This window comes from Oncorhynchus mykiss, chromosome 27 (assembly GCF_013265735.2).
Source record: "Oncorhynchus mykiss isolate Arlee chromosome 27, USDA_OmykA_1.1, whole genome shotgun sequence".
Taxonomy (NCBI): domain Eukaryota; kingdom Metazoa; phylum Chordata; class Actinopteri; order Salmoniformes; family Salmonidae; genus Oncorhynchus; species Oncorhynchus mykiss.
This window is the reverse complement of record NC_048591.1, coordinates 33,428,678-33,443,138: the sequence shown is the minus strand read 5'-3', so window position 1 is coordinate 33,443,138 and position 14,461 is coordinate 33,428,678. Positions and strand designations below refer to the sequence as shown.

Here is a 14,461-nt window from a genome sequence, read left to right as displayed (position 1 = left end):
CTTACAGGGATGAGTCTGTTACTGCTATCTGAGTCTTACAGGGATGAGGATGTTACTGCTATCTGAGTCTTACAGGGATGAGGATGTTGCTGCTATCTGAGTCTTACAGGGATGAGGATGTTGCTGCTATCTGAGTTTTGGGGGATGAGGCAGTTACTGCTATCTGAGTCTTACAGGGATGAGGATGTTGCTGCTATCTGAGTCTTGGAGGGATGAGGCTGTTACTGCTATCTGAGTCTTACAGGGATGAGGATGTTGCTGCTATCTGAGTCTTACAGGGATGAGGATGTTGCTGCTATCTGAGTCTTACAGGGATGAGGATGTTGCTGCTATCTGAGTCTTGGAGGATGAGGCTGTTACTGCTATCTGAGTCTTACAGGGATGAGGATGTTACTGCTATCTGAGTCTTACAGGGATGAGGATGTTGCTGCTATCTGAGTCTTACAGGGATGAGGATGTTACTGCTATCTGAGTCTTACAGGGATGAGGATGTTACTGCTATCTGAGTCTTACAGGGATGAGGATGTTGCTGGTGGAACAGCTTTTTTGATGAGGATGTAACGGTGTGTTAAACATTCAGCCTCCTCCTTCTTAGAGAAACGAATTACCAGTCAATTTACCGCCCTCAGACATAAGCTTTATCATCTCCAAATAAAAGACGGAATAGTTCAATATGCACAATGAGTGTTTAAACTGGGGGAGATAACACCAGTCGCAAATCCCACTCTGACAAGGGGAAATCGATGGGAAAAAGTCTTAGACATATTCAAGATTGAATGTCCCACACTTCAGTAGTAACGAAGGACCTCTGTCTTCCCACTTCCTCCCATGCACCAGAAGTCTCACAAGAGTCATTGGAAAGACTGAAGAGGTGGATTACCACCAAAACGAACATAACTTCTAGCAGAAAAGCAATAGAACCCAGGATCATCGCTTTACGTGAAATGGATATAAATGCAGGCGCCGTAGGTTAGCCTATGTTTAACCTCCATTCACATCCAATAAGATTGTCAGCTCTGATCGAGGGCTAGTGCACTGTAGAGCCAAATGAATCAGCCCAAATGCATGCAATTGAAAACCTGTGTAGCCAATAAACCACTGCATATGAATGTCAGAGAGATTTTAAATAGAGCAGCTATGGAATGATTTCATACTGTTACTGCAGTTAATATACACATAATAAATTATAGGGGAAAGCTGGAAAAGGACTGAGTAGTGATTGTGGAGTGTGTGTGTGTGTGTGTGTGTGTGTGTGTGTGTGTGTGTGTGTGTGTGTGTGTGTGTGTGTGTGTGTGTGTGTGTGTGTGTGTGTGTGTGTGTTTGTGTGTGTGTGTGTGTGTTTGTGTGTGTGTGTGCACGTGCATGCGTTTGTGAGTTTTTGGTTGCATGTGTCTCTGCACGTTAGCAACACTGACTTTTTAGTGTTTTGTCTGCCTTTCCTCTCCAACAGTTCCTCCTACTGTGAGGTCCCTGAGATTTCTCCTGATGCTCTCTCTAATCTTTCTCAATCTGACGAAACAAGTAGACAGGAAACAGGTCATTATCTCCAAGTTTAAGAGGGACAACAAAAAGGTTGAGAAGATTCTGAAAGATGAAGATGTCTTTAGAGAAGTTTGCGTGGAGGAGAGGAAATTAAAAGAGCTGTCAGTAGGTCAGGAAGTATTTAGAGAAATGGAAGATAAGTGTTCCCTTGACATTTCACTCCTACACACAAAGAGAGAAAGAGAGAGAGACAGAGAGAATGAGAGAGAGCAAGAGAGTAAGAGAGAGAGAGGTTTCTGATGGAAAAGTGGTCCTCCTCTCTCAGAGACATTAAAATGTTATTTTCTTGGCTAAGCAGACACTTTTGTCTAAAGCAACTTCCTTGGCTCACATGTTAAACACATCTTCAAGTCTGCTGCTGGAAGATTCATTTAAAATAAATGCCTTGCTCAATGCAACCAAGTAATAGTATATCATACCTATGTCGAGAATACAAAACATTTCATTGATTTATATTTCATTCTCTCAGACAAGTTGTTAAGAATATCACCTCGGAAACAATGATCTCAAACATACAGGAGAGAAAATATTCTAAAGACATTTGAAAGACTATTCTGTGCCACCACAATGCATTAAAAAGATATGAATAGTAAACAATCACATGTAGGTAGAGGATATCAACCTGAAATACAGCTAGGAGTCAATGCACAGGTAGATTTAGGATCTTCGTTTGATCACTCTTTTGTTGCTGAGGGGAAATGCAGATGAGCATCATGATGTACATCAATTCACTGAAAACCTGCACCAACACACTGTTACACTAACGGTATTCCACTTTTCATGTAAACATTCAAATCCTGTTGCTGCGACAATACAGGTGAAATTAACATCCTACACCTGTATAGCCCACAGTTTGACCTTTAAACTTTATTGGCTTCACTAATGTCATTGGGGTCTTTCACAACATATTCACAGGACAACAAATCATATGACGCTCGGTGCATTGGAATGGGAACTGGGGACTCTATGGTATCTTCTTCATTACAGGTCCTACACTGGGCACTGACAATCAGAGAGGCCTGTTCAGAGCTGCACTACTATAGAGCCGACTGTGATTGAAATGACTGCAGCCTCCACGCTGCACACAGCCCAGCCACATATCTAACCATGGCAGAGGGAGGCACATAGGCTCTAGCTGACTAATAAACTGATTCCTGGACAGTGGTGAAAAAATAAAAGTTAGATAAAGAAAATTGAAGGAAGAACACGGGGAAAGGAAGAAAGTGAAAGGTGAGAAGCAGTAGAAAGAGGGAGGGAGGAGGGAGGGTAGTGAGAGTGAAAACGTTTTGCTAAAGTGGTAATCCATGGTGCTGTCTCTCCTGTCTGATGAGAATTAGGGAAGGAGAAAGGGGTAATTAAGAAGGTAAAGTGGTTGTGAATATCACTCTTTATCTCAACATACATATCACAACCCACCATACCACCATACCACCTCCCACCATACCACCTCCCACCATACCACCACCCACCATACCACCTCCCACCATACCACCTCCCACCATACCACCTCCCACCATACCACCTCCCACCATACCACCAACCACCATACCACCACCCACCATACCACCTCCCACCATACCACCTCCCACCATACCACCACCCACCATACCACCTCCCACCATACCACCTCCCACCATACCACCTCCCACCATACCACCTCCCACCATACCACCTCCCACCATACCACCACACCACCACCCACCATTCCACCTCCCACCATACCACCTCCCACCATACCACCTCCCACCATACCACCATACCACCTCCCACCATACCACCTCCCACCATACCACCTCCCACCATACCACCATACCACCTCCCACCATACCACCTCCCACCATACCACCTCCTACCATACCACCTCCCACCATATCACCTCCCACCATACCACCTCCCACCATACCACCTCCCACCATACCACCATACCACCTCCCACCATACCACCTCCCACCATACCACCTCCCACCATACCACCATACCACCTCCCACCATACCACCTCCCACCATACCACCTCCCACCATTCCACCTCCCACCATACCACCTCCCACCATACCACCTCCCACCATACCACCTCTCACCATACCACCTCCCACCATACCACCTCCCACCATTCCACCTCCCACCATATCACCTCCCACCATACCATCTCCCACCATACCACCTCCCACCATTCCACCTCCCACCATATCACCTCCCACCATACCATCTCCCACCATACCACCTCCCACCATACCACCACCCACCATACCTTCTCCCACCATACCACCACCCACCATACCACCTCCCACCATACCACCTCCCACCATACCACCATACCACCATACCACCTCCCACCATACCACCTCCCACCATACCACCACCCACCATACCACCTCCCACCATACCACCTCCCACCATACCACCTCCTAAAATATTCACTCCCGGCCTCCCGGGTGGCGCAGTGGTCTAGGGCACTGCATCGCAGTGCTAGCTGTGCCACCAGAGACTCTGGGTGTTAGCCCAGGCTCTGTCGCAGCCGGCCGCGACCGGGAGGTCCATGGGGCGACGCAAAATTGGCCTAGCGTCTTCCGGGTTAGGGAGCATTTGGCCGGTAGGGATATCCTTGTCTCATCGCGCACTAGCGACTCCTGTGGCGGGCCGAGCGCAGTGCATGCTAACCAGGTCGCCAGGTGCACGGTGTTTCCTCCGACACATTGGTGCGGCTGGCTTCCGGGTTGGATGCGGCCTGTGTTAAGAAGCAGTTAAGAGGCTTGGTTGGGTTGTGTTTCGGAGGACGCATGGCTTTCGAACTTCGTCTCTCCCGAGCCCGTAAGGGAGTTGTAGCGATGAGACAATATAGTAACTACTAACAATTGGATACTATGAAATTGGGGAGAAAAAGCAGGTACATTTTTTTAATAATAATAATAATAATAACAACAATATTCACTCCCACCATACCACCTCCCACCATGTCTCCTCCCACCATATCACCTCCAACCATATTACCTCCCACCATATTATCTCCCACCATGTCTCCTCCCACCATAACATCTCCCACCATGTCTCCTCCCCCCATGTCTCCTCCCACCATGTCTCCTCCCACCATAACATCTCCCACCATGTCTCCTCCCCCCATGTCTCCTCCCACCATAACATCTCCCACCATGTCTCCTCCCCCCATGTCTCCTCCCACCATGTCTCCTCCCACCATAACATCTCCCACCATGTCTCCTCCCACCATACCACCTCCCACCCTACCTTGATAGAGAACTGTAGTTATCACTAAGCACTTTGTTTCTGTCTCCTTTGATGAGTTTCCTGTTTCTTTTTTCCACCCAGACATTGTCAAAATGTCAGCACTGCGACAGGTAAATTGTCTCAGAGATCAGGGGAATTTACACAAATAATCTTTCTCAAATCCCACACACCTTTATCCCCTTTGACTCAAAGCTAGGGAATCAAAGATGTCTGGAAGGCTTGAATGTATCAACATGACATGGCTATTTCTAGAAGACTAAACAGGTTCCCATTATACATATTTTACCTTTATTTAACTAGGCAAGTCAGTTATGAACAAATTCTTATTTACAATGACGGCCTAGGAACAGTGGGTTAAATGCCTTGTTCAGGGGCAGAAGGACAGATTTGGACCTTGTCAGCTCGGGGATTCGATCTAGCAACCTTTTGTTTACTGGGCCAACTCTCTAACCACTAGGCTCCCTGCCGCCCCATAGACCTGAGAGTTATGGCTCCGTAGTTAAGACTTGGCAGCGTTCTGAATTTACAAAAAGGAAATCAGTCTAACGATAGCCACAGGTCAATGACCGGTTCCAACGAATTGGAGATATACAATATCTCAAACCAACTTACTCTTAATTTGCATCCAAATGTTTTATCAGATCCACAAATAAGTTTGTTGAAAGGTGTCATTGTGTGAAATAATGTCACAGACAGACAGACAAAAGAGATAAACAGAAACAGACATGATGAATATGTAGACAACAACACTTTCTTTGGCGAAAAACACATGACCACATAGGGACGTGACAAAGGTGCATTCTTACCTGGAACCAGAGATCCCTCCAGTAGCTGTGATTGGACAAGCCTGAGCAGGGCAACAATGATGAAGGGAGTGGCAGCTGACCATGTGACACGCATGGCGCTCACTGTCCTGGCATCACTAGTGGCCAATCTGTAGGAGACAGAAAAGAGACAGATCAGATTATTGCAGTGTACAACTTTATATTTGGATTATGGAGATTTAAAGACACAATCAGACTATTATCGGGTCTGTGAGGAAGAAGTCAGTGCCAGAGAGAACTGATAATACAAGTCAGGTTGGTCTCAATATAAGATCCTAGGAGTTGCATGATTTTCAGTAAGTGGTTCAAACATTAGTTGACCACAAACATCTGCTCATTCAAATGCTCTAAATGGTCTGATTTGAGGACCACAATATCCCTACAATTTATGAACAGAGGATAATCACATTTTGAGTGTTGCAATAACTGCCAATCTGTAGCATGGAAATGAATTAGAGGATTTTCCTGATAACCATCTGTGAAACAACCTGCTTCCCCTTGTTTCATTACTTTCACCACTGCTCACATTGCTCTGCCTCACTATTGCTCCCTTCTTCCCACCCTCCCTTCACAGTTGTACTGCCACTCTCCTATCCTTCACTGTCCTGGCCCTACAGCCAGCCCAATCTGCTTGCAGTGCAGGACCGTGCTTCCCTCATGCAGGATCTGCATCCAGAATGCCAAGACCAGGATGAGGAGAATATGAATGCAGACCCAATGACTGCATTGACAGTAAGGATTGCTACAAGTCTACAACATTAACCATACAAACCGTTCTCTCTCCACAGCAGAGGTATGCGAACATCACAGTCTGAATAGGTAAAGATTTTTATCAGTTAGCCAAGCCAGTTTCAAACCTCAGAATGGCTCTCATCTGTTGACCAGTGGGTTCTCACTTAAACGCTTTCCTTCGCTGTATTTTATTCCTCCTTCGTCCCAATCATCGCCATTTTTTTCACGTTCCCTACCTGCACTGAACGGTTCTGCTATGCTCATTACTGAGTGTATACCTAGACTTTCTCCCTCTTCCTCTCTATCATTATCTATCTCTCTCTCTGTCATTCTATCTCTCTCTGTCATTCTCTCTCTCTCTCTCTCTCTCTGTCATTCTCTCTCTCTTTCTCTGTCATTCTCTCTCTGTCATTATCTCTCTATGTCATTCTCTCTCTCTGTCATTCTCTGTCATTCTCTCTCTGTCATTCTCTCTCTCATTCTCTCTCTCTGTCATTCTCTCTCTGTCATTCTCTCTCTCTCTCATTCTCTCTCTCTGGCTGTAATAGGTTTGCTGGAGAATGGAAGGGAACGTGTCGGTCGCTCAAATAGCTTTTTCCTCCAATCTTATCTATGGGCACTCTGCTCAGTAAACACTCCTGGGCTTCTTTCTATGCATTCCCCTGCCCAGAATGAGAGGTTCCAGTGAAAGGCCTGTCTCTCTGCAATGAGGCTACGAGGCTATGAGGTTATGGGGCTATGGGGCTATGAGGTTATGGGGCTATGAAGTTATGGGGCTATGAGGTTATGGGGCTATGAGATTATGGGGCTATGAGGTTATGGGGCTATGGGGCTATGAGGTTATGGGGCTATGAGGTTATGGGGCTATGGGGCTATGAGGTTATGGGGCTACGAGGCTATGGGGCTACGAGGCTAAGGGGCTATGAGGTTATGGGGCTATGAGGTTATGGGTCTATGAAGTTATGGGGCTATGAAGTTATGGGGCTATGAGGTTATGGGGCTATGAGGTTATGGGGCTATGAGTTTATGAAGCTATGAGGTTATGGGGCTATAAGGTTATGGGGCTATGAGGTTATGGGGCTATGAGGTTATGGGGCTATGGGGCTATGAGGTTATGGGGCTATGAGGTTATGGGTCTATGAGTTTATGGGGCTATGAAGTTATGGGGCTATGAGGTTATGGGGCTATGAGTTTATGAAGCTATGAGGTTATGGGGCTATGAGGTTATGGGGCTATGAGGTTATGGGGCTATGAGGTTATGGGGCTATGAGTTTATGAAGCTATGAGGTTATGGGGCTATGAGGTTATGGGGCTATGGGGTTATGGGGCTATGAGGTCATGGGGCTATGAGGTTATGAGGTTATGGGGCTATGAGGTTATGGGGCTATGAGGCTATGGGGCTATGAGGTTATGGGGCTAAGATGCTATGGGACTATGAGGTTATGGGGCTATGGGGCTATGAGGTTATGGGGCTATGATGCTATGGGGCTATGAGGTTATGGGGCTATGGGCAGCAGCTCCCTGCTATGAGGCTGTGGGGCTATAAGGCTATGGGGCTATGATGTGTTGAGGCTGTAGGGCTATGAGGCTATGGGACTATGATGTGATGAGGCTTTGGGGCTATGAGGCTATGGGACTATAGGGCTATGAGGCTATGATGTGATGAGGCTATGGGGCTATTATGTGATGAGGCTATGGGGCTATGAGGCTGTGATGTGATGAGGCTATGATGTGATGAGGCTATGGGACTATGGGGCTATGAGAATATGAGACTATTGGGCTATGAGGCTGTGATGTGATGAGGCTGTGATGTGATGAGGCTATGGGGCTATGTTGTGATGAGGCTATGGGACTATGGGGCTAAGAGGCTATGGGACTATGGGGCTATGAGGCTATGGGACTATGGGGCTATGGGACTATGAGGCTATGAGGCTATGGGACTATGGGCAGCAGCTCATTGTTACTCAGTGTGTTATCCTCACCTCTTACTTGTCCAGTGTCACAGCAGACCTATAGAACTATGTATTGTGTTCGTTAAAATTTGCATGCGGTGATGACAAATGCTCAATGTCCTTGCTAATTGGTTGGAGATAAAGAGTTGGGTCTGGTGAGAGTGAGACAATTTTGTTTTTATCTCTCCTTTGGAAGAGGGCTCTCAGCTCTATACCTGCCTGCCCACTGTCTGATGTTGGAGGACCAGAAGAAGAGATTACATTTTTCTTGATAATTGTGTCAGATAAGGGTCGCATCATCCTTTCCCAGGCAAACTGATAAATACCCAATTACTAGTCAGGAGATGTGGCTGACAAGGGCCAAAGGGGTCCTAGTGAGGGAGACTGGGACATGTTAGAACCAAGATGGCCTCCTAACCCCACCAAGCAGCCATGGAGAGCCCAGTCCAGTAACACAACTCATTACTCCGTCCATTCCACTTGATTCATGAACAGACAGATTTAAAATACAGGAAGATATATTTGAGGCCTACTCCCCTGAAACCTTAAACACATATGCACCACAACCGAATCAATCAATGCCCATGCAAGCTCGGCCAAACAGGCAAATACAGTGTAAATAAAGGACTCAAATGTACAAACAGTTAACGACCAAATAGAAGAGCATTCGCTATTTGATTGGCCTTTCACAAGGCTTGTTTCACTGTCTGTCTCTGCTGTCACCACTGATTGTAGTCAGTGAGGAATAAAAGAGCCTTATTGTCTCCTCTCTATCTGTCTCAATGGCCGCTCAATGGATTGATGGAGTCCAATTAATTAGTCAGTGAGAAGGAGCGGTACTGCTGGCTCAGTGGTCATCTCACACACACACCCTATCAGAGAGGGAGGACTATCAGCAGAACACACTGCCCACAAATAGATTTTCTGATCCCACAGAAACCCATGTGAAGTCGTTAAAAAGCTTTGGTCCCCCTCTTTGTCTTATAGCCCTCACACATCAAGTGACTGCTGCACATATTCAGATGCACCTGATGAGTTTATATGGATGAGAATATGCACGCACGCATACACGCACACACACACACACACGCACACACGGACACACACACGCACACACACACACACACACACACTCAAAACATGCGGACTCTCCTTCACTGCAGCCGAGGTGAGTAAAACATTTAAACGTGTTAACCCTCGCAAGGCTGCAGGCCCAGACGGCATCCCCAGCCGCGCCCTCAGAGCATGCGCAGACCAGCTGGCTGGTGTGTTTACGGACATATTCAATCAATCCCTATCCCAGTCTGCTGTTCCCACATGCTTCAAGAGGGCCACCATTGTTCCTGTTCCCAAGAAATCTACGGTAACTGAGCTAAACGACTACCGCCCCGTAGCACTCACTTCCATCAACATGAAGTGCTTTGAGAGACTAGTCAAGGACCATATCACCTCCACCCTACCTGACACCCTAGACCCACTCCAATTTGCTTACCGCCCAAATAGGTCCACAGACGATACAATCTCAACCACACTGCACACTGCCCTAACCCATCTGGACAAGAGGAATACCTATGTGAGAATGCTGTTCATCGACTACAGCTCCGCATTTAACACCATAGTACCCTCCAAACTTGTCATCAAGCTCGAGACCCTGGGTCTCGACCCCGCCCTGTGCAACTGGGTACTGGACTTCCTGACGGGCCGCCCCCAGGTGGTGAGGGTAGGTAACAACATCTCCACCCCGCTGATCCTCAACACTGGGGCCCCACAAGGGTGCGTTCTGAGCCCTCTCCTGTACTCCCTGTTCACCCACGACTGCGTGGCCACGCACGCCTCCAACTCAATCATCAAGTTTGCGGACAACACAACAGTGGTAGGCTTGATTACCAACAACGACGAGACGGCCTACAGGGAGGAGGTGAGGGCCCTCGGAGTGTGGTGTCAGGAAAATAACCTCACACTCAACGTCAACAAAACTAAGGAGATGATTGTGGACTTCAGGAAACAGCAGAGGGAACACCCCCCTATCCACATCGATGGAACAGTAGTGGAGAGGGTAGTAAGTTTTAAGTTCCTCGGCGTACACATCACAGACAAACTGTATTGGTCCACCCACACAGGCAGCATCGTGAAGAAGGCGCAGCAGCGCCTCTTCAACCTCAGGAAGCTGAAGAAATTTGGCTTGTCACCAAAAGCACTCACAAACTTCTACAGGTGCACAATCGAGAGCATCCTGTCGGGCTGTATCACCGCCTGGTACGGCAACTGCTCCGCCCACAACCGTAAGGCTCTCCAGAGGGTAGTGAGGTCTGCACAACGCATCACCGGGGGCAAACTATCTGCCCTCCAGGACACCTACACCACCCGATGTCACAGGAAGGCCATAAAAATCATCAAGGACAACAACCACCCGAGCCACTGCCTGTTCACCCCGCTATCATCCAGAAGGCGAGGTCAGTACAGGTGCATCAAAGCTGGGACCGAGAGACTGAAAAACAGCTTCTATCTCAAGGCCATCAGACTGTTAAACAGCCACCACTAACATTGAGTGGTTGCTGCCAACACACTGACTCAACTCCAGCCACTTTAACAATGGGAATTGATGGGAATTGATGTAAAATATATCACTAGCCACTTTAAACAATGCTACTTAATATAATGTTTGCATACCCTACATTATTTATCTCATATGTATACGTATATACTGTACTCTATATCATCTACTGCATCTTTATGTAATACATGTATCACTAGCCACTATAAACTATGCCACTTTGTTTACATACTCATCTCATATGTATATACTGTACTCGATACCATCTACTGCATCTTGCCTATGCCGCTCTGTACCATCACTCATTCATATATCTTTATGTACATATTCTTTATCCCCTTACACTTGTGTGTATAAGGTAGTAGTTTTGGAATTGTTAGCTAGATTACTCGTTGGTTATTACTGCATAAAAATGAACTTCACGTTACCTCTAACGGCACTCTCTATCCCTAACTGCTTTTAATCTACTTCCCTTTCATCTTCCTCCATTCCTCTGCTTCTGGAGATTCACACAACTTACTTTCAGCACACACAAACCAGGGGGAAAGAGGTTGAGAGAGAGAAGAAGAAAACACAAAGGACAAAGGAGAGGAGAGAGAGGAGTGGAGTACAAAACCATCTGTTTAGAATAACCTGCAATAATAACCTTCTCTAAAAGAAAACAGCATCAGAATAACCTTAAAAATTCACCTTTATGATACAAATGCAACTCACAGAATAATTTCAGTTGCAAAGTAGAACAAACAGAGAGTGTTTCTCTTCTCCAGTCCTCCCCTTCTTTTGTTTTGTATTCACCTGGGTGGAGAGCGTTAGGGGGTTGGACGGGCAATTAGACTGGGCCACATTCTCAGTTTGAAGACTATTCTATTCACATTTCAATGACTAAAGATATTTTGCATAGTATTTCAATAGCACATCTTCTTAAACGCCCTCCTCTCCCCTCATCTTATTCTTCTCTCCCTCCCTAAAGAACACATCTGGAATGGGGCCCAAGTCCTAAACACCTGCACCTTCTTTCTCGTTGTCCGCAGAGGAATTTATTAAACAACCGTTTTGATAGTATTTGATCATCTGTCTATTATGCAAATATTTTTATAAATGTGTGAACATATTCATACATCATTCACCTGTACCACTTTTTCACTGTAAATAAATTGGACAGTATTTTGCACGTGAAGATGCTGCCTCCTGCTACTTCAGCCCCTAAAGTTGCTCCAATATCAGCTCATTACGACAAACTGCCTCCAGCTTGTTCTTTCAGCTTGTTCTGATATTCCTAATATCCAAGCACCAGAGGATATCAAAGCATCATAACGCATTGGCTGTCTATTGGCTGTCTCGCAATTCAAGTTCATCATGTAAAATAAATAGAATTTCCATTCTATGACTATTAATGTAAGCTGCAATCACATCTCCAATGTGAAGTACCATGCAGTTCACTTACATTTACACTCATTTAACAGACTCTCTCACCCAGAGCAATTATGGTTAATAAGTGCCCTCCTCAAGGGAACATTGACAGGTTTTTCACCTAGACGGCTCAGGATTTGAACCAGTGACCTTTCAGTTATTGGCCAAATGCTCTTAACCGCTAGGCTACCCGCCGCCCGTTGGTTAATTACATGTAGCCAGTACAAACGGGTGGCTCCAGAGCCAGTCCACAGGGATCAACCAGAGAAGAGGGGTAGTTAAAGAGGGTAGTTAAAGAGGGTAGTTAAAGAGGGGAAGTTAGAGAGGGCTAGTTAGAGAGGGGAAGTTAGAGAGGGGTAGTTAAAGAGGGTAGTTAAAGAGGGGAAGTTAGAGAGGGGCAGTTAGAGAGGGGTAGTTAGAGAGGGGAAGTTAGAGAGGGGAAGTTAGAGAGGGGAAGTTAGAGAGGGCTAGTTAGAGAGGGGAAGTTAGAGAGGGGTAGTTAAAGAGGGTAGTTAAAGAGGGGAATTTAGAGAGGGGCAGTTAGAGAGGGGTAGTTAGAGAGGGGAAGTTAGAGATGGGTAGTTAGAGAGGGGAAGTTAGAGAGGTCTAGTTAGAGAGGGGAAGTTAGAGAGGGGTAGTTAAAGAGGGTAGTTAGAGAGGGGCAGTTAGAGGGGCAGTTAGAGAGGGGAAGTTAGAGAGGGGAAGTTAGAGAGGGCTAGTTAGAGATGGCTAGTTAGACAGGGGGAGTTAGCGAGAGGCAGTTATAAAGGGGTAGTTATAGAGGGGTAGTCAGAATGGGGTAGTTAGAGTGGGGTAGTTAGAGGCAGTTAGAGAGGGGCAGTTAGAGAGGGGTAGCTAGAATGGGGTAGCTAGAGTGGGTAGTTAGAGGCAGTTAGAGAGGGGCAGTTAGAGAGGGGCAGTTAGAGAGGGGTAGTTAGAGGGGGGTAGTTAGAGCGGGACGGTTAGAGCAGGTAGTGAGATTTGATGAATGATCAGCTGCACCTCACTGGTGTAGCAAATGTGTTCACCTCATGCACACAACCAATAAATAAATTGTTGGGTCTAGGAGCATTACGAGAAGAAATAAAAACATATTTTCCAATGGGCCAATGCACTGGTCATATTACAGTAGGGATGGGGGGGGGGGGGGGGCAGTGGTTTGAATGTGTTTGGAGATGGTGAAGGAGTAAGGGAGGGAGAGACAGTGGGTGGGATGAATAGGATAGACATGGACAAATCTACTTAAGTGTGTTTTCTAGCATTGTGCTGTGTCACATGTCACATTTGTTGATGGATGTCCCCTCAGGCTCTCTTGCCCTAGTTGTGTTCTCTTAACGTTGTCATGGATACTCCCCCATCGTAAAAACGCCAAGGCTGGGTTAAACTTCCCACGTTTACAGTACATTATTCCCCACACTTCATTACAATAAAAGGACGACCTGCCTGTAAAGTGATTGGTGGGGAGGGGGATGATGGTAAGGCGGCTGAACTGTCCTTCCCCCTTAGTTTAGATCACCTCTCCTGCGCCTTCTCCCGGTAGCTCAATTAGTCATTCTGTAGTCACAGGCTGTCCTGTATGCCTGTGGGGTTACTGCTACTGCTACTGTTCTTCTACTGCTGCTGCGACTGTTTCTTCTACTGCTGCTACTGCTACTGTTTCTTCTACTGCTGCTGCTGCTACTGTTTCTTCTACTGCTGCTGCTACTGTTTATTCTATTGCTGCTGCTGCTGCTACTGTTTCTTCTACTGTTGCTGCTATTATTTATTCTACTGCTGCTGCTACTGTTTCTTCTACTGCTGCTGCTACTGTTTCTTCTACTGCTGCTGCTACTGTTTCTTCTACTGCTGCTGCTACTGTTTCTTCTATTGCTGCTGCTACTGTTTCTTCTATTGCTGCTGCTGCTGCTGCTACTCTTTCTTCTACTGTTGCTGCTACTATTTATTCTACTGCTGCTGCTACTGTTTCTTCTACTGCTGCTGCTACTGTTTCTTCTATTGCTGCTGCTACGGTTGCTGCTACTGTTTCTTCTACTGCTGCTGCTACTGTTTCTGCTACTGCTACTGTTTCTTCTACTGCTGCTGCTACTGTTTCTTCTACTGCTGCTAGTGCTACTGTTTCTTCTATTGCTGCTGCTACTGTTGCTGCTACTGCTACTGTTTCTTCTACTGTTTCTTCTACTGCTGGCTCTACTGCTACTGCTGCTGC

The 14,461-nt window shown here is 46.4% G+C and overlaps 1 protein-coding gene across 1 annotated transcript in view; it reads right to left on the bottom strand.

Moving 5' to 3' along the window:
- Positions 1-14,461, bottom strand: part of robo1 (roundabout, axon guidance receptor, homolog 1 (Drosophila)) — a 544,530-nt gene that overhangs the window by 492,583 nt on the left and 37,486 nt on the right. The window contains exon 2 of the mRNA XM_036964909.1: positions 5,590-5,717. Within this exon, the coding sequence (XP_036820804.1) occupies positions 5,590-5,683 (94 nt within the window). The 5' untranslated portion in view covers positions 5,684-5,717. The remainder of the gene's footprint in view (positions 1-5,589; positions 5,718-14,461) is intronic.